Source organism: Colias eurytheme, chromosome 22 (assembly GCF_061535395.1).
Source record: "Colias eurytheme isolate Ceu_HAF_F1 chromosome 22, ilColEury1 Martin Lab GWU primary, whole genome shotgun sequence".
Classification (NCBI taxonomy): domain Eukaryota; kingdom Metazoa; phylum Arthropoda; class Insecta; order Lepidoptera; family Pieridae; genus Colias; species Colias eurytheme.
The window spans coordinates 1,064,410-1,087,232 of NC_143001.1; the positions used below are offsets into that span (position 1 = coordinate 1,064,410).

General features: G+C 32.3%; 2 protein-coding genes across 2 annotated transcripts in view; one reads left to right on the forward strand and one right to left on the reverse strand.

Annotated features, from left to right (window-relative positions):
* Positions 1–22,823, reverse strand: part of LOC149898527 (protein madd-4-like) — a 270,605-nt gene that overhangs the window by 93,400 nt on the left and 154,382 nt on the right. The window lies entirely within an intron of this gene.
* LOC149898530 (uncharacterized) lies at positions 876–19,549 on the forward strand. Its single transcript, XM_090114813.1, has 3 exons — positions 876–890; positions 2,907–3,963; positions 19,482–19,549. The coding sequence occupies exons 1-3, from the start codon at positions 876–878 to the stop codon at positions 19,547–19,549; spliced, it is 1,140 nt and encodes a 379-aa protein (XP_089970939.1).

A 22,823-nucleotide genomic window follows, 5' to 3' on the forward strand; every position in this document is an offset into this window, starting at 1 on the left:
CCGCCCGCGGCTTCGCCCGCTTTGTCTAAATCCTAATAAATCTTATAATATATATAAATCTCGTGTCACAATGTTTGTCCTCAATGGACTCCTAAACCACTGAACCGATTATAATAAAATTCGCACACCATGTGCAGTATGATCCAACTTGAGAGATAGGATAGTTTAAACATGTAGGTACCACGGGCGAAGCCGGGGCGGACCGGTAGTTATATACTAAAACCTTCCTCTTTAATCACTCTATCTATTAAAAAAACCGCATCAAGATGAGTTGCGTAGTTTTAAAGATTTAAGCATACATACTATGTAGTGATATACACTTTATACAATCAAATATTTCATCTCTGAAGTGTGTTAGTTTCAAAGAGGTAGCTTCAAAACGACTATACAGGGGAACGTCGTCGGTTCGAATCTTATGTGCTTATATTATTTAAAAAATAACAATGCTATGAACTAATTAATATAGTTAAATTTAATCATCGATATCTTCGTTAATAGCAGCTCGTTCCAGTTGGATAATAACTTCATAGAAAAAAATAAAATTACTTAAAATATATTAAAAAAATAAAATAAAATAAGTCATCAACAAAAAACATACCACGATCAGAGCTACGGTTAACATTTTAATTCGAGGCCGTCTATCAAAAATTTCTAAATAAAATTCCATACACACGATGTTCGTGACAGAAGCGAGAAACAATATGAAACGCTTCGATATGTAAAGCAAATAACATGTTCTCGACTGATTTATTGTCGCCCCTTGTTTAGTTTTACCATTTGGAAAACGTGTTCTAACAGTTTTTAGTGAATTTCGAATTTGCCTCTCGGACTATGGAGTTGGCATTTTTGTGGGAGATTTTTAAAGGAATTCCTGAATGTCATTAAGTGTGGTAGGCAATAGTGTTCCAATCATATTGATTTATGAAAACAATCTAAATAACCCATTTGGCAAATCAAAGTAGATCATCAAAGAAGATCAAAATAGTCTAGAAACAAGATGAAGAAATTGTAATATAATTTCAGCTTCATATAAAAAAATATCATTAACGAATTAGATATTTATATTTTTTTTAATTACGACTAAATCTGTGCCTCCAGTGAATAAGGGAATAACTCAAAAACAGCACTTTTCAGGAGAGACAAAAAACTATATATCAATACTAAATCTTTATTAATTCAAAATTTTAAGCTTGTATGTGTAAGATATGATGTTAGACTATATTTTTACATATGAACACATATTGTAACAACCCCATAAATATACTTTTTTCGTGTTTTTTTGTAGTTGTGGCCTTATGAACGAGTACTTCATGGAATAACTCAATGTATTCACATACTTTTTTTTTTACTCTTTGCAATGTAACGACTTATGCCCTTATGCACTATGTTCATAATCGCACAACACGACTTATATTATTGCCAGTTTTGGTTTTATAGAAATGATGTGACTTATTATGCTTGAAATTTGTGTACTTTATGACTCAATTGAGGCATTTTAGTGGAAAAACTATGCACGTAGCTTGAAAAACGAATGAAATCAACGGGTTTTTTATCGTTATTAGATAACAAAAACATAACAAAATTTAGGTATTTATGCATATAACCCTAGAAGTCCAATCTACGTAAATTTGACGTATGAACTCTTCTATATTTACCATCGAATCGCTGACAAATCCAGAACCAACTTATTAGCCGTCTAGACCTAGCAGTACATAGTTGGCTCATCCAGGTAAATTCCGCAATTTGGTTGTAAAGAGGATGTTGTGCGTCATTTTGACGTATAATTAGGCTTTTTGTAACTTTTAAGATTGTTTCAAATTTTTATTTTGTGATTTATTTCACATGATATCTATAGATTGAGTACAAAATGGGATCCAGACAACTTTTATACTAGGACGAAAAACCTTCAATTTTAGTAAATGACGATTATTGTCCTCCGCTGGATTTGGACTTCAAGCAAGGGGATTGGGTGGCTGAAGATGTTGTCCGGAGTAAAACCGAATATGTTATGGGGTTTTGTTACCCATGTATAATGAAAGTCGTAGATTGTAAAATAAACCTTTAATCGATCTTTCAATAATACAGTACTATGTTGTTAATGCTATACAATGTTTCACCAGTCACCACAATGAGTCTAGTCTGTACAGGTTAGCAGGAGACAATCATTGAGTATTGGTATTAAATACGTATCAACTGCGTATTGCGTTTTGCGTATTAACTATTGTCCTAGTGAAAATTAATCGTCGAATCAATTTAAAATTCGATCAAGTGCGTTCCGTTTCGGAACGCCACAGATAATAAAAGTGGCAACGCCACAATGTCATGGTGGTTGGTATACATTGAGGATACAAGCACTATAAAGAGATAAGAGTAGCCCGAAAACCATATTCCTGTATGTTCAGTTAATACAGGAAAAGTTATAGGTGGTCAGTGGCGATATTTTACGGCATGATATAGAATTTTAACAATTTCTATATCATAATATAATATTAAAATAATGTAGATAAATAAAGAAAATACAATGAGCCGCAAAGATTTTATGAAAAAATTAAGCACAGATTTGAAGGTGCCTTGGATGCAAATACGACTTGTGGCACGCACTTTGAAGAGACTCTACGTGACAAAAGCCCAATTTTTTTCAAAATATGTGGTACGAGAGTATCCATAAAATGTTTACGAAAATGCAGGACCAAAGAAGTATCGATATTGCGGATTTTTTTCCTATAAAAAAAAGCAAATTACCAAAGCACAGTGGCTAAAACGCTATATGCGGAGAAAACGATATTCATAATTGTCAAGACTGGTTATAAATACTTTTTTTTATGCGACTATTATACACTATAGTATTATTGTCTTGATTGTTGTAGTTAGATAATTTAAAATGATTGTTTGATTGATTGTTGTAGTTAGAAAACAAACTTAAGGCCACACTACAGGACTTAAAGGCTTCACAATCCCTGTGTGAACAACTCTTGCTGGAGAGAGAGGAACATGAACTTGAAATCCAGAAAATAATAAAAAAGAACACAAGTTTGAAGGCCGAGCTAGCTGAACTCCACACTCAATATATGGACAGCCAAAACAAGTGCACAGCCCTCCAAGACATTGTTGACAGCTTCCAACAGTGTTCCAATGACCACGAGAAGGCTCTCAGTCGTATCGTTGAACTGGAATGCAGTTTAATGGAGGTTCAAGAGGATAACTCCAAGCGGCTATGCAATTCATCCAACAGTCTTTATGGTGAACTGGTTGAATGTGGACAGTTAAGTGGCTTTGAAAACAATAAAAAAATCAAGTTAAATTCACATAACAAATTAAAAAAATATCTCAAATTAAGTAGGTTTATTAAGCACACAAAATCAGTAATTAAAAATAGATTTTCATTAAGAAATGTAGCACAATTGCAAACTAAAAATAAAAGCCTTGTGAAAGAGTTAGATAGATATCATAGGGACTTAGAACATTATAAAATGATATATGAAGTGGAAACTACTGAACTAAAGGAGAAAATAGACTCATTAAATGATATATTACATGACCTCAACCAAAAATATTCTGCTGCCCAGTTACAAATCAATGAGCACATAAAAGAGGCAGATTACCTTATAAAGTTAAGCAATGAAAATATGGATCGTTTCGAGTCTCTAACCAATAACTATGTATGTAAGTGTTCCATAAGTGACAAGGAGCAACCGTCGCCCCATAAGCCCATTGACTGCACTGACATGCATAGTATTCCATCCACGGCAACAATTTCATCTAGTAAAACAAAACATCTTTCCATGCAGGAAATTATTGTGTTGTCGGATAACATTGGTCAGGGATTTGGCGCTTTGCTTAACAACTTAGGGCATAAAGTAACTAATTTTTGTACTCCTAATAGTTCATTTACATATATCATGAATTCATTAGATAATTTTAGTTTTAATGAAAATAGCATTGTTGTTATATTATATGGAGATAGTCTTAATCTAAAAAAACATGACATTGATATAGGATTTCAAAAAATGTTGAAAATTAGTAGTGAGACAAAATGCAAATTTATGTTGTGTACATTACCATATTTGCCTGGTTTGACACAAAATCAATATAGATTTATCTATAACATTAACTTAAAATTATATAATTTAACAAATCATCATAGTGATGCATTTATATATTTTGACATAAATTCATGTACAAAATCTTTTTGCTTGACAAGGAATACAGTGTATCTGCCATTTAGATATAAGAGAGAACTTGCCTATGTTAATAGCATATAAAATTATTAACCAGTCTGGTACATGTTTGGTATCAGACCATCGATCTACTATAATTTTATGTAGTAGTAATTATATACATCAACCGAGGTTAAGTGTTGACGGACAAACTAGCCCTAAGCTAGATTTAAACTAGTATGTAAGACAACAGCTAAGCAGCCTTTTTCCATTGTACATCAAAATATTCAAGGCTTGGCTAGCAAATTATTAGAAATAGAATTATTTTTAAATCATAATAGTATAAAAATATTTTGTGTAACAGAACATTGGCTTAAACAATGTCAGTTGTTATTAAATATTGATAATTATAAATTAAAAAGTATATACTATAGGGCACATGCTATTCATGGAGGTTCTCTTATTTTTGTTCACAATAGTGTTAAATGCAAAGAACGAACTGACATTGTAAGTCTTTCTGTAGAACGCACCATTGAACTGTCCTGTGTTGAGCTTGAGCGTTATATTATTGTTTGCGTATACAGACCTCCTTCCAGTGACTATAATATGTTTGAGACAGTCATGGAAGAAACATTAAAGCGTTTAGGCAGGAGTAAAAAGAAGGTAATAGTATGTGGTGATTTTAATATTGATTTACTTTCACACACACAGACGGCAACACGAATAGTTAATTTGTTTCACTCATTTAATCTGTATAAAGTTTTTGATGAACCCACACGAATTACACCTACTTCTGCAACTTGTATTGATAATATATACTGTGATTGCAACTGTCTAGAAAAAAATATCCTCAATATACTGACTTCAGATCACTGTGGCCAGAAAGTAGTTTTGGAATGGGATTGCATACCTAAGTTTAAAAGAATTAATGTTAGGCCTATAACTAAAAAAGGCATTGATAAATTTAGAGATAATATTAATAATAAACTGCCTAACCTGAATGATCAATCCTTTTATAATAATCCTTGTGAAATGTTTACAAATCTTTTTAATTTAGTTCATAATGAGTTTAAAAAAATATTTAAAGTTAAATCTTTAAGTATCACCAAGGATTTACCATTTAGTCAATGGGCAACACCTAGTATACACAGATGCAGGAACATTCTATATGAGTTATATGGCATGAAGCAATATAACAAAGACTTGTCATTCCATAATTATGTTAGAAATTATTCAAAAACTTTTAAAAAAGTTTGTTTCACTGCCAAGTGTCTATATGTCAGAGATAAAATACGCAACTCTGATAACAAAGTTAAAACTGTTTGGACAATTATTAATGGTGAAATGGGCAAAAGCCGGACAAATAGTACCATAAAACTTGTAAATGCTGGCAGGGTAATTGACAAAAGTGCTGATGTTGCGCTTGCTTTTGAAGATTTCTTTAGTAGTGTCCCTGTTAGTATTACTAAAAAATTAAATTCATCATCAGTGCTTGCGGAGTCCTATTTGAGGGACCATGTTGCGGAGTGTAATGTATTATTTGAATTGCGACATGTGACTGCAGATGAAATTGTTAAAACTTTTAAAACATTAAACTTAAAAAAAACATGTGATCTCTGGGGAATGTCTGTGAATTTAGTAAATAATATTATAGAAAACATTGCCAACCATTTAGCGTTTATATTTAATCAATGTTGTGACTGTGGTATATTCCCTGATTTATTAAAGTTTAGTAAAGTTATTCCTTTATTCAAAAGCGGTGACCAAGAAGACTGTAATAACTATAGGCCTATTTCTATTTTACCAACTTTGAGCAAAGTCTTCGAGAAATTGATTTTAAACCAATTATGTAGTCATTTTGTTTCAAATGGTTTACTGCACGCCAAACAGTTTGGTTTTACAAGGGGGCGCTCTACCACTGATGCTGGAATAGCTCTTTTGTCACATATATATAAAGCATGGGAAAATTCAAAGAATGCTTTGGGGATATTCTGCGACCTTTCTAAGGCTTTCGACTGTGTAGAACATTCCACTCTATTACGGAAACTAAATTTTTATGGTATCAAAGGTTTATCTCAGGACCTCATAGCTTCATATCTTCAGAACAGGGTACAGACCGTTGTTGTTAATGGAGAGAAATCTTGCGGTGCGCCGATTAACATTGGTGTTCCGCAGGGATCTATCTTAGGACCGTTTTTGTTCTTAGTGTATATTAATGACCTACCTTATTATTTGCAGGATATGTGTGAAATAGTACTGTTTGCAGATGATACCTCATTAATATTTAATGTGGATAGATATGACACAAATGTTGACGAAGTAAACTCTGCTCTTTTACGCATATCTAATTGGTTTAATGCTAATAATTTATTATTGAATGCAAAAAAAACAAATTGTGTAGAGTTTATCCTTCCAAATGTAAAAAAGGTCAAAAGGGATATCATTTTAAACGGGGAGGTATTATACCCTGTCGAGTCTACTGTTTTTCTTGGTTTGACACTAGATGAGAAGCTACAATGGGGGACCCATGTTGCCACCACCGCTGCTAAGCTCAGCTCAGCTGCATATGCAGTTCGAAGAATAAGGCATCTCACCGATGAAGATACGGCTAGATTGGTTTATTTTAGTTACTTTCATAGCATTATGTCCTATGGAATTCTACTATGGGGCAGGGCTGCAGATATAGAAACTATATTTATATTACAGAAAAGAGCCATACGCTCTATATATAATTTACGTGCTCGGGACTCACTAAGAGATCTCTTTAAGAATATTGGTATCCTCACTGTACCATCACAGTATATATTTAATAATGTTTTACATGTACACAAAAACGCGGACTTACACACAAAAGTAGGAGATAGACACTGTTATGGCACAAGGAATAGAAATAAAATTGAAATGCCATTTTATAGGTTAGCTAAAGTTAAAAATTCATTTATGGGTCAAGGTATACGTTTTTACAATAGAATTCCTCATAGTATTAAAGAGTTTAGTAGTGTTAAATTTAAAACTTATTTAAAAAATGTATTAGTTCAGAGAGCCTACTACAGCATTAAGGAATATATGGAAGATGAAAATCCATGGAGGGTTGTCGCGTAAGAATAACAGGACAGTTCTTTGGCATATTATGATAATATATAATATTATGTAGTTAGATGTAAGTAACATGTAATGTAAAATTATATTGTATATGGACATGACTTTAAAAGAGCAACTATGGAGTTTCTTGCCGGTTCTTCTCCATAGATACTGCTTTCCGAATCGGTGGTAAATTTAAAGAATGTAATGACGATTCAAAAGTGCTTCTGGAAGAAGTCTAATTGAATAAATAAATGTTTGAGTTTTGAGTTTGAGTTTTTTTTAAAAAAAAAAGATTAAAAACGAGTTATTTTTTAAAAACTTACCCAATTATAAGAAGAAAATATAAGTTTAACATTTTTGTTGGTTTTTTTTAGATGATTCAATTATCGTTCTGTATTTATATAAACAATGAGTATAATATCATTAAATGCACTTAATGTGTTAACTGTATTTTTAATATCTATTGCAAAAAGTAGTTAATTTCCATAGAAATATATTAGTATCCCAAGTTAACTGATAAATACCTTTTTTAAAAAATATAAAGATTTGTTGTTGCAGATTTATTGAAAAAACGATTTAAAAATAATAAGGAATAGTGTGTGTTGTTTCCGTGCAGTACCTATTCAATTAATAGACCAATAGCAACACGGCATTAATGCCAAACTGTCTCATGTCGTCACTTGAACCAATGACACTAAAAGAGTTGTTCCTTTATGCTCATGTTAGAAAAATGACACAAATGCGTTTATACTAAAATTGTGTTAGGACTGATGGAACAAAATGAATTAAGTCTTTATTCAAAAAGTATAACTACACATACGTCTTTGTGTTCGTGGGTACTTTTGACTCGAGACGAATAGTTCCTTTGCGATTGCCTAAAATGATGGATAAGGTAACTTATACCGTTAATCACACCCTACTTATACCGTTTGGGTCATTCGAAAAAATGGGTTAGGACGCAGCTAGAGATATGACCTTTTGATATGTTGTGTATTTTGACGAGCTGAATCCAATGGTGCAATAAAAACCAAAGGGAATAACTCGTCTTACTCCCTTATTCACTGGAGGCACAGAAATTATATGCTTAATTTGTAGAAAAATGAGAGAATTGAATTGTAGAGCAGAAGCTTCGAATCTCAAGATCCAATCAATCCAAAGAAGTTTCACTTCTGACACGTGTGCTCGGCACACGCTCTTCTTCTTTCTTCTCTCGTTGACTATATCACAGGACTTGTCTAGAGCAAACCTGGTAATTACTAGCTGGTAAAAATATGTAGTTTTTTTTTTGTTTTATCTTACAAAATACAGTATATCATACACTCTATTGCCTATTAAATGAATGCCTAACACGGCCTTCGGAATATTGATGTACTATTCTGGGCTCAATAAAAACTTCTTCGAAAGCAGATACACAGTGTAAAGACATATAGCATTTCGTCACGCGATACAATCACGCTACGTTTGCCATTTACAGGCGTTTTCATATATGAACGATTCAGACTGTAGCTTTGTTCGCATATAAACAATCTTATATATAAAATTCTCGTGTCACAATGTTAGTCTGCATACTCCTCCGAAACGGGTGGACCGATTCTCATGAAATTTTCTGTGCATATCGGGTAAGTCTGAGAATCGGCCAACATCTATTTTTCATATGTACCACGGGCGAAGCCGGGGCGGACCGCTAGTGTTATTATAATAAAGATATCAAGGCTTTGTGCCAAATCCTCTACTAATATTATAAATGCGAGAGTAGCTCTATAAATAAATAAATATAAATAAATATTCAGGACGAGTTCCGGTTGTTTAAATGTGTTACTATTCAAAATTAATTGTTGAGCGAAAAATTGTTTACAAAAACTCCGGCCTTGGTATGTTGAGAAATACTCGTATAAAACCTAAGTATAAAACCAAAAATAAGAAAACATTAGACCCGCCATTGTATTCGTCGTACAAAGCAGATTTACTGAATGTATTTTTCATCACGAGACGTGCTGTGAAATTCAGGTGAGAGTCGTCAGAATGTAACTCGAATAAGTTAATTTAAAATAATATATATATATATATATATATTCTGACAATTCAACAGTGTTTCTATATGTATAAATTTTTGTATGTAAATAAAAAAATAAAAAATAAAAAAGCCTTTTATTTCCTTAATAAAATATGTTTTACATTTCAAGTGTTCTTAATATTATAATTCGACCAAGCCAACTAGACGCTCGGGTGGAATGCGGCCTCCCCGCCCGCTTACCGCCTCAGGTACCGCGTTCGCCTTAGTACGGTTCGCAGCATCGACGCATTCGTACGTTTCGCATCGCTAGTTATTTTTGTACTTTTTATTATTAATCGTTAAAGCTTGTTGTTGACTGTTAAGTTTTTCGTTGTTATTTGTTTAAGTTTTTACCGTGTTGTTATTCATAGACAGCCCTCGAAATGGGGAAAAATAAGACTATTCATAGCGGAGAGCGAACAGTGATATTATTAATATTTTTTTTTTGCTATCTGTACCCGAGACATGGGCGGGTGACGTCACAGTTGAAAAGGGTCTAGTTGGCTTGGTCACGTAGTAGTTGATTTTTACAATGACAAAATTAAAGTAAATTATTCTAAGTTAAACAGCTAATAAATATGTTTTACATTTAAAGTGTTCTTAATAAATTTTTGTATTAAGGTATTAATAAATAAATGGTTGAGATTGATATTTCAGTAATTAATACACTCCATTTTGGGTACATGTTAAATTGGTGGTATAGGTTAGGTTCCTAATAAAAGGGCTTTCCTAATCGAAGGCAATTCTTCCTTAAAGATTCCAACAAATATATTGAGAATCGTCTCTTTATGTAACTTCCATTACACTGAAATAGATCACCTGATAACTCATTAAGGAAATAAACTAGTAACAAATACGTTTTCCCTTAACTCCAGAGGGACGTTTGCTAATTAGAAGGAAAATTAGAAATGAACCTTTCTAAGTATTTGTTACGCAATTATTTCTTTAACAAGGAATAACTGATGTAACCCATTTAGTTATAATTGACGTATGCTAATGATTAGGACAGATTAATAATGATTCAGTTAAATATTATATGCTAAAATAAAAAAATTGAATTTTAAAAGCTAATTTTCGTATGTAGAGACATATAATGAGAAAGTGGAAAAGTTTGAATTAGCCTATGTCTGAAAGAAAAGTGCGTCATTGAAATTACATTCAGCTTACGAAAGTTATGTAAGATTGAAACTATTGAAAATTGTAGGTACATTTTCCTGTTTTTTGTTAGAAAATAAAACATCATTCTACCACTTTTTGAAGTGAAAAATTTAGTGTAACATTTTTTCGTTACGCGTGACATTTTTCCGACGCGCCATCTTTTTCTTCGGCGTATTTCTGTAAAGGTGCATATTATAGTAAATTATTTTTTGAAAAATAAGGTCATAAAGAAGTTTCACTTCTTACGTGTGTACACTAGTACAAGCACACATTTTTTTTATTAAGCTACGTGGTCTAAGTTTAAAATGATAAAACGACCTTCACCAATCTGGTTTATAAATTAATGAAAACTATATTTTATTATATTAAATAGATTACAAGTTGGTTCATAACAAAATTCAGTACGGTTATGATTGACTAGCTGTGCCCCGCTCCTGTTGGTCTTTAGCGTGAATACAGCCTTCTTCGATAAATGGGCTATCTAACAATGAATTTTTCAAATCGGACCAGTAGTTCCTGAGATTAGCGCGTTCAAACAAACAAACAACCTCTTCAGCTTTATTATATTAGCACAGACTTCTATGTCATGTCGTTTAGATTGTAGTGCATTTATCTATGATAATACATATCACAAAATGGGAACAAACAAGTGTCAATCTAGATATCAGTAATAACGGATAAATAGTTATAATGGCAGATTTATGTTAATTTCGAGTGAGCTATTAAGCTATAAGCGTATCAGGTGTTCAGTTACTAACTTGTTGATAACGTTTGTGGTAGTGATAAGGGAGTGATAATACCTACTTATAGGGCTAGATTTATGCTTCGTGTGATTGCATCAGATTTCGCATATACTTCTATCCTTTTTTTTCACTACTTGCCTATGTTCTTTTCGCGAAAAAAGTAATTTAAATTCTTCTTCAAGATATATCTATCAAGATAGATCTATATAAATATCAAACTTCGTTTAAATATCTAAAACTTGGTTTGGATTTGGTATGGAAACGTAATTTCATTCATTTGTTTTGATTTTTTTACTCATTGTAATTTAGGATGTTCATCACATGTTTTTCTCATTGACAGGATCGAACCTACACCTTCTGACGGTAATCACAACGTTAATAACAGCTCTACCCATTGTACCAATGAGATCGCCAATAGGTATATCATACAGAACTGTATAATATTTTGCTTAACCAAATTGATTGTAAATTGTCACCCCTAGATAACTTGTGTTTATAATGTCCAAATTTGGAGGATGTGTTGGAATTAGGATAGAAAAGAGGAAAATGAAAAAAAAAATTAAAAATTTTAATTTTTTCTATTGTTTTCACTATGTCACACAATATGTCACATAAAACGGACACTGCTAATTATATGTACATATTCGAACCGTCACATATAACGGACATTGCACATTATTCCTGCAACCGTGATACATGAATACAATGCACATTTTCAACTCTGTAATTCAAAATTATTATCAAATTATAATTATAGACGATCTAGAATAAGCTTTTCAAACATCTGTCTTAAAATGTTGGTTAAAACTTTAACGATATCGTTAAAAATAATGGATTTTAAAAAACGACACTACCAAAAATCACAGCCTAAGAATATGCTAAGAATTGGAATATAAATAGTATTACATAGCCTGAGAACTTATCTAATACACCAAGAAAGTCCTCTTCTCATTCCTTATATTGTATAGATTGAAATGTGTTTGCTTCATCGTAGGCAAAGAAGTCGTATACCATGCCTGAAGTACCAAAACAAACAGGAAATTTAAATCGCTTTTTTTTTCAAACTCAAACTCAAACTCAAACATTTATTTATTCAATTAGACTTCTTCCAGAAGCACTTTTGAATCGTCATTACATTCTTTAAATTTACCACCGATTCGGAAAGCAGTATCTATGGAGAAGAACCGGCAAGAAACTCCATAGTTGCTCTTTTAAAGTCATGTCCATATACAATATAATTTTACATTACATGTTACTTACATCTAACTACATAATATTATATATTATCATAATATGCCAAAGAACTGTCCTGTTATTCTTACGCGACAACCCTCCATGGATTTTCATCTTCCATATATTCCTTAATGCTGTAGTAGGCTCTCTGAACTAATACATTTTTTAAATAAGTTTTAAATTTAACACTACTAAACTCTTTAATACTATGAGGAATTCTATTGTAAAAACGTATACCTTGGCCCATAAATGAATTTTTAACTTTAGCTAACCTATAAAATGGCATTTCAATTTTATTTCTATTCCTTGTGCCATAACAGTGTCTATCTCCTACTTTTGTGTGTAAGTCCGCGTTTTTGTGTACATGTAAAACATTATTAAATATATACTGTGATGGTACAGTGAGGATACCAATATTCTTAAAGAGATCTCTTAGTGAGTCCCGAGCACGTAAATTATATATAGAGCGTATGGCTCTTTTCTGTAATATAAATATAGTTTCTATATCTGCAGCCCTGCCCCATAGTAGAATTCCATAGGACATAATGCTATGAAAGTAACTAAAATAAACCAATCTAGCCGTATCTATCAATCTAGCCGTATTTTGGATTCTTTGGCATATATTATATCCATTTTCTGTCAGTTTTTTAATTTGTAAGGTATTATTATTATTTTACTTTTTCAACATAGGGTGGTATTTCTGGTAAGTAACATCATGCTGTGGCTGAAGAACCACTGAGAAGTAGGGAAGATTCATCTCGCACCACATGTAATGGCTGTAATTCTGCAGCAATAATATTTTGTTGATGATAAAAATTCTGACTTTTTGGGTCTTCATTGTGTCTCAAATCAATATGTCGTATAATTCTGAAGGTATGGTGCGGGGGGTAAATGATTGACACTGTTATCATAGTAAAATCACTCCCGTAGGTCTACATTTCCTTCAAAATCGTCATCTCAACTCAACGCCAGACTCTTCAGCTTCCGCCAGAGATAGGTAGGGAATTTTTTATTGATTGCCAAGTCATGCTCCTCTAAAACATATTAAAAATAGAGAAAAATATATCAAAATGATGACGTTGAAATTTTCAAATGGTCACCATTCGCGACTGTACTTCGCTTTGGTAAAAAAACCTGCATGTACGCGAAGGACATAGCTAGTACCTTCCCAATATACCGATTAGCAAAGCTTAGGTCTGCTATAACAGCGCCAGCATGTGTGTAAATACTATGTCCTTTAAAACGGACGAAATCAATTTAAGGGTTAAAATACCCCACAATATATTATTTTTATATAATTTTATATTTTACACGGGTGTAATTTTTTCTGTAAGATCTCCAAATAAATAAATAAATTATACAATGCAGAACATATCGTAAACTTAAATTTATATTACCACATGTGATTGTTAACAAAAATGTCCGTCTTGTATGTAAATAAGCTCGCTCAATCCGTTAAACAATTTCACGTGTGCGCACTGTTCACTGAAAAAAAAGACGAACAAAATAAATTATTTGCAAAAGAACAAAAAACAACGAAATTGGACCGCGCCACGAAACTCTTTGTGTAACGAACGAAATAATTAAACGAGCTGAGAATAAAGAAAAATAAAATTGAAACTTTTACATTTTACAGCGATACCTATAATGGGCGGCCGGTTTCGCATGGGATAGACAGGGACGCAAATAGTGATTCACCTTTTGGGGGAAAAAGAAAAAAATACTTTTAGTTTATTGAGGATAACGGTTCACGAAAATTAATAAAAAAATATAATGTTAAGGTTAAACAAATTAATTATAATCGTAAAGACGAGGAAAAAGGTTTACACGGGTGATCTTACAGTTTTATATATTTTTTAATTCACACTTCTCAATAAGTTAAATTGATATTTAGTTTAACTTTATATAGGTAAAAATTACAAACTTTAACACTTAATTTCCAGTGTCATAAGTTATTTAGTTTATCCTGGGTAATTGGACCACTTTAAGCTAGTCACTTAATTTACATAAATAATTAATTTATAAAGGAATTTATACAAGATTTATAATTAATCAACGAAGTGCTTCAACTTACTATTACTGAAATATTTATCACTATACAAAAACAAAGTCCTACGCAACATGTCTATGTTTGCGCAAAACTTAAAAGCTGCTGAACTGATTTTCATTATGTTTTCACCAATACATAGCTTAATTTTCAAGGGACGTTTCAGTATATTATAATTTTCATTTTCAACACACGCAAATAAAAACTACTTCATAAAGGTAAAATAACAAAGTGTTATTTCTTTCGCACTATAAAAGTTCCCTTTATGTGAAACACCCCGATTCGTTTCGATAGCAGATTGGAGATTTTAAATTCATTAGTTTAATTACTCTTCTTTCTTTTAACACAGATTTACATTTACATTTTAACGAGTGTTAAACAATACTTTTAATTAATATCAATATTAATTTTCTTTATACTTTGATGTACTGAAAATGGTACATAGTGTTTTTTATTTACAAGGAAAATTTTAATGAACATGTTTAACAGGAAATTGATGTTATAGTTAGTAGTTCATATTCATAAGGAATTCAATATTGGACGATAAAATATTACAGGGGCGTTGTTTAAAGTAAAATATAAGAGCTTTTTCATTAAATTGATACTTAAATTCATTCGGCCTTACAATTGTGTAAAAACAACACTTCTTCACAAATTAACATACAATTTAGATGCAAGACAAATTAATATATAATAGTATTATGTTGAACTGACACGAAACAAAACAATTTTTTGAAAATATTGGACAAGGCTTCAGGAGTTGGTCTTATATACATTTCATTTGCTTCTATTGAAAATTATTAATGTAAAATTTATTTAATAGAAAAAAAAGAATGAAAAACAATCTCTACAATATCAATTTATCTACAATGTCAATTTATTTATTAATACCAAACTAGTTGCAATGATCGCCAACCATAAAACTAAACATTAAAACGCAACCGCATAATTCGAAACCATTGATGTTTATATGGTAATACCATTCCTATAACGTCACTACAACACATTAACAATATCAATCACAGCTACTCGATAACAGATGGCGCTGCACTTTGGCGCGAAGCCAGATGTTCAATTGGCCGCTTATCTATGGACAACGCGTTTGAATTGTTTATGGGTGTACAGCCTAATTTGAGACTAAATTAAAAAGAGCGTGTGTGCCGAGCTCATGTGTCAGAAGTGAAACTTCTTTGGCAACATTCAAACCAATCTTGACGCGACCTTGAAATTTTACTCTCAACGCGCCTAAAGAAGTTTCACTTCAAAAAGTTTATTATTTTAGGTTATGGTTAGTTAAAAGAGCTTTTGTTTACAAACTCTAGGTTTTTATGACTTCACTTGGCCACTTATCTCTAGACTATATTATTATTTTACAGTATCATATAGATACTACTCATGAGTTGTTATTTGAAATGAAACGAATAGAGCGAACTCAGTCGTACATTTTCTAATATTTTTCTATGAATTAATTTTGATGTTTATTGTTTATGGTCATTAGTTCATAAATATTTGTCGCTGCACAGCCTAATTTTACATTTCATTAAAAAAGTACAATATTTTTTATTTAATTATTAAAATATTTATATAATTGGGGTTTTGCAATACACGTTCGTGTACCTTGTCTTTATGAATCAACTAGCTTCCGCCCACGACTTTGTACGTGCATCCTATTATTATAAAATCCTTTCTTAGCGGATGGATACGTCCTAACATCTACCTGCATGCCAAATTTCAGCCCGATACGTCCAGTGGTTTGGGCTGTGCGTTGATAGATCACTATATCAGTCACCTTTGAGTTTTATATATATAGATTTTTTAATCACAAGTAACGGAATAATATAATGGATTAAATGGAGATTATCGAGGTGGAATTAATATTTAACTATTTTGTTATGCATACTGTATGTACCTAGATTTAGAAAATACAATTTTCAGAATTGTGTAATAAACTGTTTCTCTTAATAAATAACAGTTATGTCCAAAACTATCAATGTTAAATCAAATCATGTGTTATCAAATGATCGACTTGGCAAACTCAAATTTTAACTTTCAAAATTATACAATCCTCAAAAATAATATGACGCCATTAAAGACATAACAAATAAGAAATCAGTTCAATTTTACTAAAAACTAACACCAGCTACAAATATTTAACGTGAAAATTGCAAAATTCCATATTCACGCAAACCCTTTATTATGATATAAACAAAATACGTATGAAACGACATAACCGCGGTAGTTTATTATGAATCCGTGACTTGGCAATCGCTGACAAGAAATTGGGTCGAGTGCTTGCGTATGGGGAGAGCGGTGTTTAAGCACTTTCATGCTTATTTTTACAGAACCAAAAAGTAATAATAATATACGATATTTTTTGCTAGATTTAAGTAGAAAGGCCATAGTCTCCTAAAGTATTTAATACCGGTCCATTAGCATCCCATTCCATAGCCCAGTCCATTTTGTTTCCTCATCTTGCAATAGTCCTACATCGGCCGCGGACTACCCAGGGCTGTATCTCTATGCAGTCATGGGCAGGCTGCGGCTGGTGTCCTACAACACATTAAAGTTCTCTAAAGGGCCTATGCGTGTCCCCACGTAAGCCTTCCAAAGGACCGGGTACCTTCCTTATGATGGTACCCGAGTATTATGGAATTGATATACGACATATTTTATAAGTTTTAGTGTGTTGTATTCTAATACTGAACAACACTGAATACGAGATTTCATTTACACTAAAAGATCACGAAAGAATGCTCTTACTCTTGCTCTAGCTCTATGTTCGTTTTATAGCATTCAAATGCTTTTTAAATGAGAAGTTTTTGAAGAATACATTCGCCTTACCGGGATGAAAGACGTGGATTCAAATCCCGTCTTGTGATTGAATTTTATCTATTCCTTAAAAATTTCACAGTTTTAAAATATAGTTTACTAGCTTCCCACGCGCAGCTTCGCCTGCTTTGTAGAAAATTTAACAAATCATATACTAAAACCTTTCTATTGAATCACTCTATCTATTAAAAAAGTGCTTCAAAATCCGTTGCATAGTTTTAAAGATGTAATCATACATAGGAACGAACACAGCGATAGCGACTTTGTTTTATACTATGTAGTGATTAGTGATTCTGTATTTAATCTTCTGTATCCTACCATGATGATCTTCTGTATCCTACCATCTGTATCCTACCATATCAGTATTATTTCCAGTGTCAGAAAGTGATGGCGCTATCTGACCTATCTCTGTCCTTTTTCCAAGCTGGAATTAATTCTGCTTTAAGATATCGTCCTACTTATTCTAGGTTGTCTAAACTTGTATCTAGGTTATACAAATAGAACATCCGATGGTAACACTAATACGAGGTTGAAAGGTGAAACAATTTCAAAATGAAACACTACTATTATATGATGATTTAAAATAAAAATGTTCTAGTTACACGAGCTTACACTGCTGCTTCTGTTGGTCTTAGCGTGAGGAAATATAGCCTATAGCCTTCCTCGATAAATGGGTAGTAATACCGAAAGAATTTTTCAAATCGGACCAGTAGTTCCTGAGATCAACGTGTTCAAACAAACAAACTCTTCAGCTTTATAATATTAGTATAGATTGGACAAGAATTAGAGAATTACTTATACAAGTTATTATAATAATTACAGTAAATAAAACAAACGCTATCGCTCATGCCCTAATCCCAAAAATAAGGAGTCAGACGAACTCTGATTCTTCATCAATCATATATTCTACCTCATTATTTGCTCGCCGCCATCTTCCTTACCCAAATTGACGGCAACCGGGCCCCTTTATGTGTGACTAAAGATTTGTGGATAGATGTTGCTTAGTGGCTATAAAAATCAAAGGATTTTTACATAACTTACTTCGTAAAAAACTGTTTAAAAGACGTCTAAAAATAGATATAAATGATGCAGTGTTGGATAAAAATTATGAAAAAAAAATGAAATATAATCCGCTATGAAATTATGCAAGGATTTTTTGTTCGCTACAAACTAGTGAAAAAAAGATGTAACTACTAAAAATTAATAATCCACTATAAAATCATGAAGAATTTTTTTTATCCCTTATAACTTTCGTAAAACAGTTATTAAATATCGATAATATGAATAAAAGATACAATTTGTTAGCTACAAATTAGTGAAAAAAAAATTATGTACGAAAAACTGGAATTAAAAATCAGCATTTAGGTATTTTTATTACAAAACATCTCTCTCTCTATGATGACATCATTCAACTTAAGTTAAAATCCATCAAATCGTTTGTACAGTAGGGTAACGGCACCAGTGGTCAGCCAGGAACCAGTGATCAGCCTATTGCGTTGTTTATTGGCCATAAATAACGCTGTAATCAAAATAACCAAATCACGCACGCTTAAATAGAAGCTCTGTTTCGTTATTGGTTCATGCATCACGCGATAGGAGCAGCAAGGGGTCAGGGGAGAGAAATAAACACGTTCGTACAGGTGCTGTCCGCCGACAAGAGCAGAAGTGTCATATTATTGTCTGCAATATTTTTTGTTTCACGTGGTGCTCTTTTGAAAGGTGAGAAATAACATATTTTAGTATGAAATGTGATTGTGTTTTATAGATAATAACTTTATAGATTACTTAGAGCATTTAATTTAATGAAATTTGATAAAAAAATATTGTTTTTTTACTTAAAAATTTGAGGGGCTGACCATTGGATACTGATTTTTTATGAAAGATCCAATGGACAGCTCCTGGGGCTGATTACTGGGATTATTCCTAATTGTTAGAAAACCCAGTGGTCAGCCGCATTTCAAAATATTTTTTTCAAGCGGCTGACCACTGGGTCTCAATCTGTGGTCTCAATGATCCAGTATTCAGCCACGATATTATTGAAATAATATTTTAAGTATAAATGCGAATGTTTGTGTTTAAATCTATAAGTAATACTTCATGTTAGTTAAGTTTTACCTGAAATAATGGTATTATGTGTATTCATATCCAAAAGTTATTATTGTTCCCTTTTTTTCTAGCTAAAAATGCCGCCAAGACAACAGTATCCTCCAGAGAAATCCTCCGAAAGAGATCCTCCAGTGGTTGATTATAATTATATAATATACTAGCTGTGCCCGCGACTTCGTCCGCGTGGAATAGTGACTGCATAGTAGTTACTACTTAACACACAATTATTGAGTAAACACGTCTTGAAACACGTACTATCATATACAACTAAATTATAAGTACTTACACATTATTATAAAGTTAAGAAATAAAATAAATAATAACACAAAAGAACTGTTAGTTAAATTTATTACTAAACTGAGCTAGGTATAAAACTTAGGTACAGAAGAGTTCAAAATTTCTAGGATGTGGTTATTCTCCCGCTCCCATATTCCTTCTACTTTCACAGACGTTCAACTTTTCCCTTTCACCCCTAGTAAATGGCAGAACCGATTTTGATCTAAACCATGTCTAATCATACCTATATATTATGTACATGTCATATCCTTTCGTTTGGTACTCCATTTGGATTATTTATCCCCAATATCACCCCTAAGGTGCCCTATATGTAATAAACAGATTAACCAATTTTGATAAAACATGACTAATTGTAATTCACACGTCATTTGATATGCCGCTTGATTATATTATTTGACCACATTCGATTATTCATTCCCACTTTTACCGCTATAAATCAATAAATGGATGAACCGATTTTGATTAAATATGCCTCATCATACTTCTCACGTCAGGTCATGCCCTTTCATTTGATATGCCACTTGGGTATATTATTTGACAACTTTTATTCCCACTTTTATACCTATATCCAATAAATGGATGAACCAATTTTGATAAAATATGTCTTATTGTACTTTACACGTCATGTCTTTCATTAGATAAGTCACTTGAGTATATTTGATAAAATTTATTTATTTATTCCCACTTTTTCCCCTATATCAAATAAATGGATGAACCGATTTTGATAACATTGGACTACTTAATTGTTTCTGACAGGTCGTCTTTTTTCATTTGATATATCACTTGGGTAACAGACAACATTCGTTTTTTTCATTCCCACTTTTACCCATCTATATAATAAATGGATGAACCGATTATGATTAAATACCTATGCCTCATTATATCACGTCAGGTCATGCCCTTTCATTTGATATGCCACTTAGGTATATTTTACAACTTTTATTGCCACTTTTATCCAATAAATGGATGAACCAATTTTGATAAAATATGTCTTATTGTACTTTACACGTCATGTCTTTCATTAGATACGTCACTTGAGTATATTTGATAAAATTCATTTATTTATTCCCACTTTTACCCCTATATCAAATAAATGGATGAACCGATTTTGATAAAATTTGACTAATTGTTTCTGACATGTCGTCTATTTTCATTTGATATATCACTTGGGTATAACCTACATTAACAACCTACCTTTCATTCCCACTTACCCCTATATAATATAATAAACAACTAATGTAACAAAAAAACGCATCTAATTCGTACTTATTACCCGTTAGCGAGCTACGGTGGCACAGACAGACACGCAATACACACATAGCGGACATAACACCCCTCTTTTTGCGTCGGGGGTTAAAAATATAATACCTACGATATAATTAAAAAAAAACCTTTTATATAGAAAATTTACCTAGAAGTAGGTTTTAGACTTATGAGCAAAAATCTAAATAAAGGTCCTTTGACCCCCCCCCCCCTCCTACTACCCCCTCAGCATAACCACCCCCCCCCCACGCTTGGGGACTTTCGATATGATCATCTGGACATGTCAAGGAATAACTTTAGCGTATAATTTACGTAATAAAGTAATTACGTAATAAAGTAATTCATGTATAGAATGCCTTAGCAAATGTTCGCTGTGATTACTTAAATGGTCATAACTTTTTTATTTATGAACCGATTGACATGAAATAAACACTAAATGTTAAATGAAGCTTACCACAATATATTAATGAAAACCGCATCTAAATCGGATAAGCCGTTTCTGAGATTAGCGTGTTCAAACATACAGACAAACAGACAAACAGACAAACAGACAAACAGACAAAAATTTTTTTAACAACAGTTTTGGGTTTGGGATCGATTTAGTAATAACCCCTGCTAATTTTTTTTTACATATTTTCATTGTACAGACACCACTTTTCTAGAATTTTATTATATGTATTGATATATATATTGTGGATTATAGATACATCAATAGGACATAGTATAAACTAATATCGCTGAATTTTTTAAAAATAATTATTGCTGTTTTTATGATAAATAATAAGAAGTTCCTAGAAAATAAGAAGACACGAAGAGATTGTAATAGTATGTTTAAAATAATATTTGTATTATGTGCGATATACATTTTTTTGTGCTAAGTGAATCGTTGCTATAAAAATGTGATTAATATAGTTGATTTTGATATAACATTGTTTATTTTGATCTCATAATTAGTTATACTTACTAAAGGCTGAACACTGGGTTCAACAAGGCTGTTTATTGGTTTTTAGAGGCCGTTCACTGGGACACTGGGCCATTTTTTGTTTAAAATTAATTATATATTTTACTAAGAGAATTATTGTTTTTGATAAACGCTGATTCGAAACTACAATAAACAATAAATCCATACATGTTGTACGTTTTTTTATTCGATGATTGTTGTAGAAATGGCAATTGTCAAAACTTCAAAAAGCTGTTATGAGGCTGACCACTGGTGCCGTTACCCTACACAAAGTGCCAAATCTATACTAATACTAGCGGCCCGCCCCGGCTTCGCCCGTGGTACATATGAAAAATAGATGTTGGCCGATTCTCAGACTTGCCCGATATGCACAGAAAATTTCATGAGAATCGGTCCACCCGTTTCGGAGGAGTATGCAGACTAACATTGTGACACGAGAATTTTATATATAAGATTATAAATCTAAATAGTTTGTTTGTTTGTATGAACGCGCTAATCGCAGAACGACTGGTCCGATTTGAAAAATTCTTTCGGTGTTAGATAGTCCATTTATCGAATATCTCGTGAATAAAATAACAAATTAAATAACCCTTCTATTAGCTTTTAATACTTATATTATAGTTTCCATATAAATCAACATTCCACAAGGGAACTGACTTTGTTAGCGGTAATGTAGCAAACGCCGCGGCTTTGCGGCTTGAGGTTTTTCCGTTCATATAGAAAGTAGCTTTGTGCCCGCGGAGTCGCTCGTTAATAATTTCAGTTTCATATGATTTACAGATTTTCAGTTTTATGAATCACTAGCGGTCCGCCCCGGCTTCGCCCGTGGTACCTACTTATTTCGCAATAAAAGGTAGGCTATGTTCTTTCTCAGGGCAAATGATGAAATATC

Bases quoted from the DNA above. Each gene is read 5' to 3' on its own strand.
- LOC149898530 (XM_090114813.1), top strand. The intron at 3,964-19,481 runs GTCTTAATCTAA...CTTTTTTTCTAG, and splicing joins TGTTATATTATATGGAGATA to CTAAAAATGCCGCCAAGACA.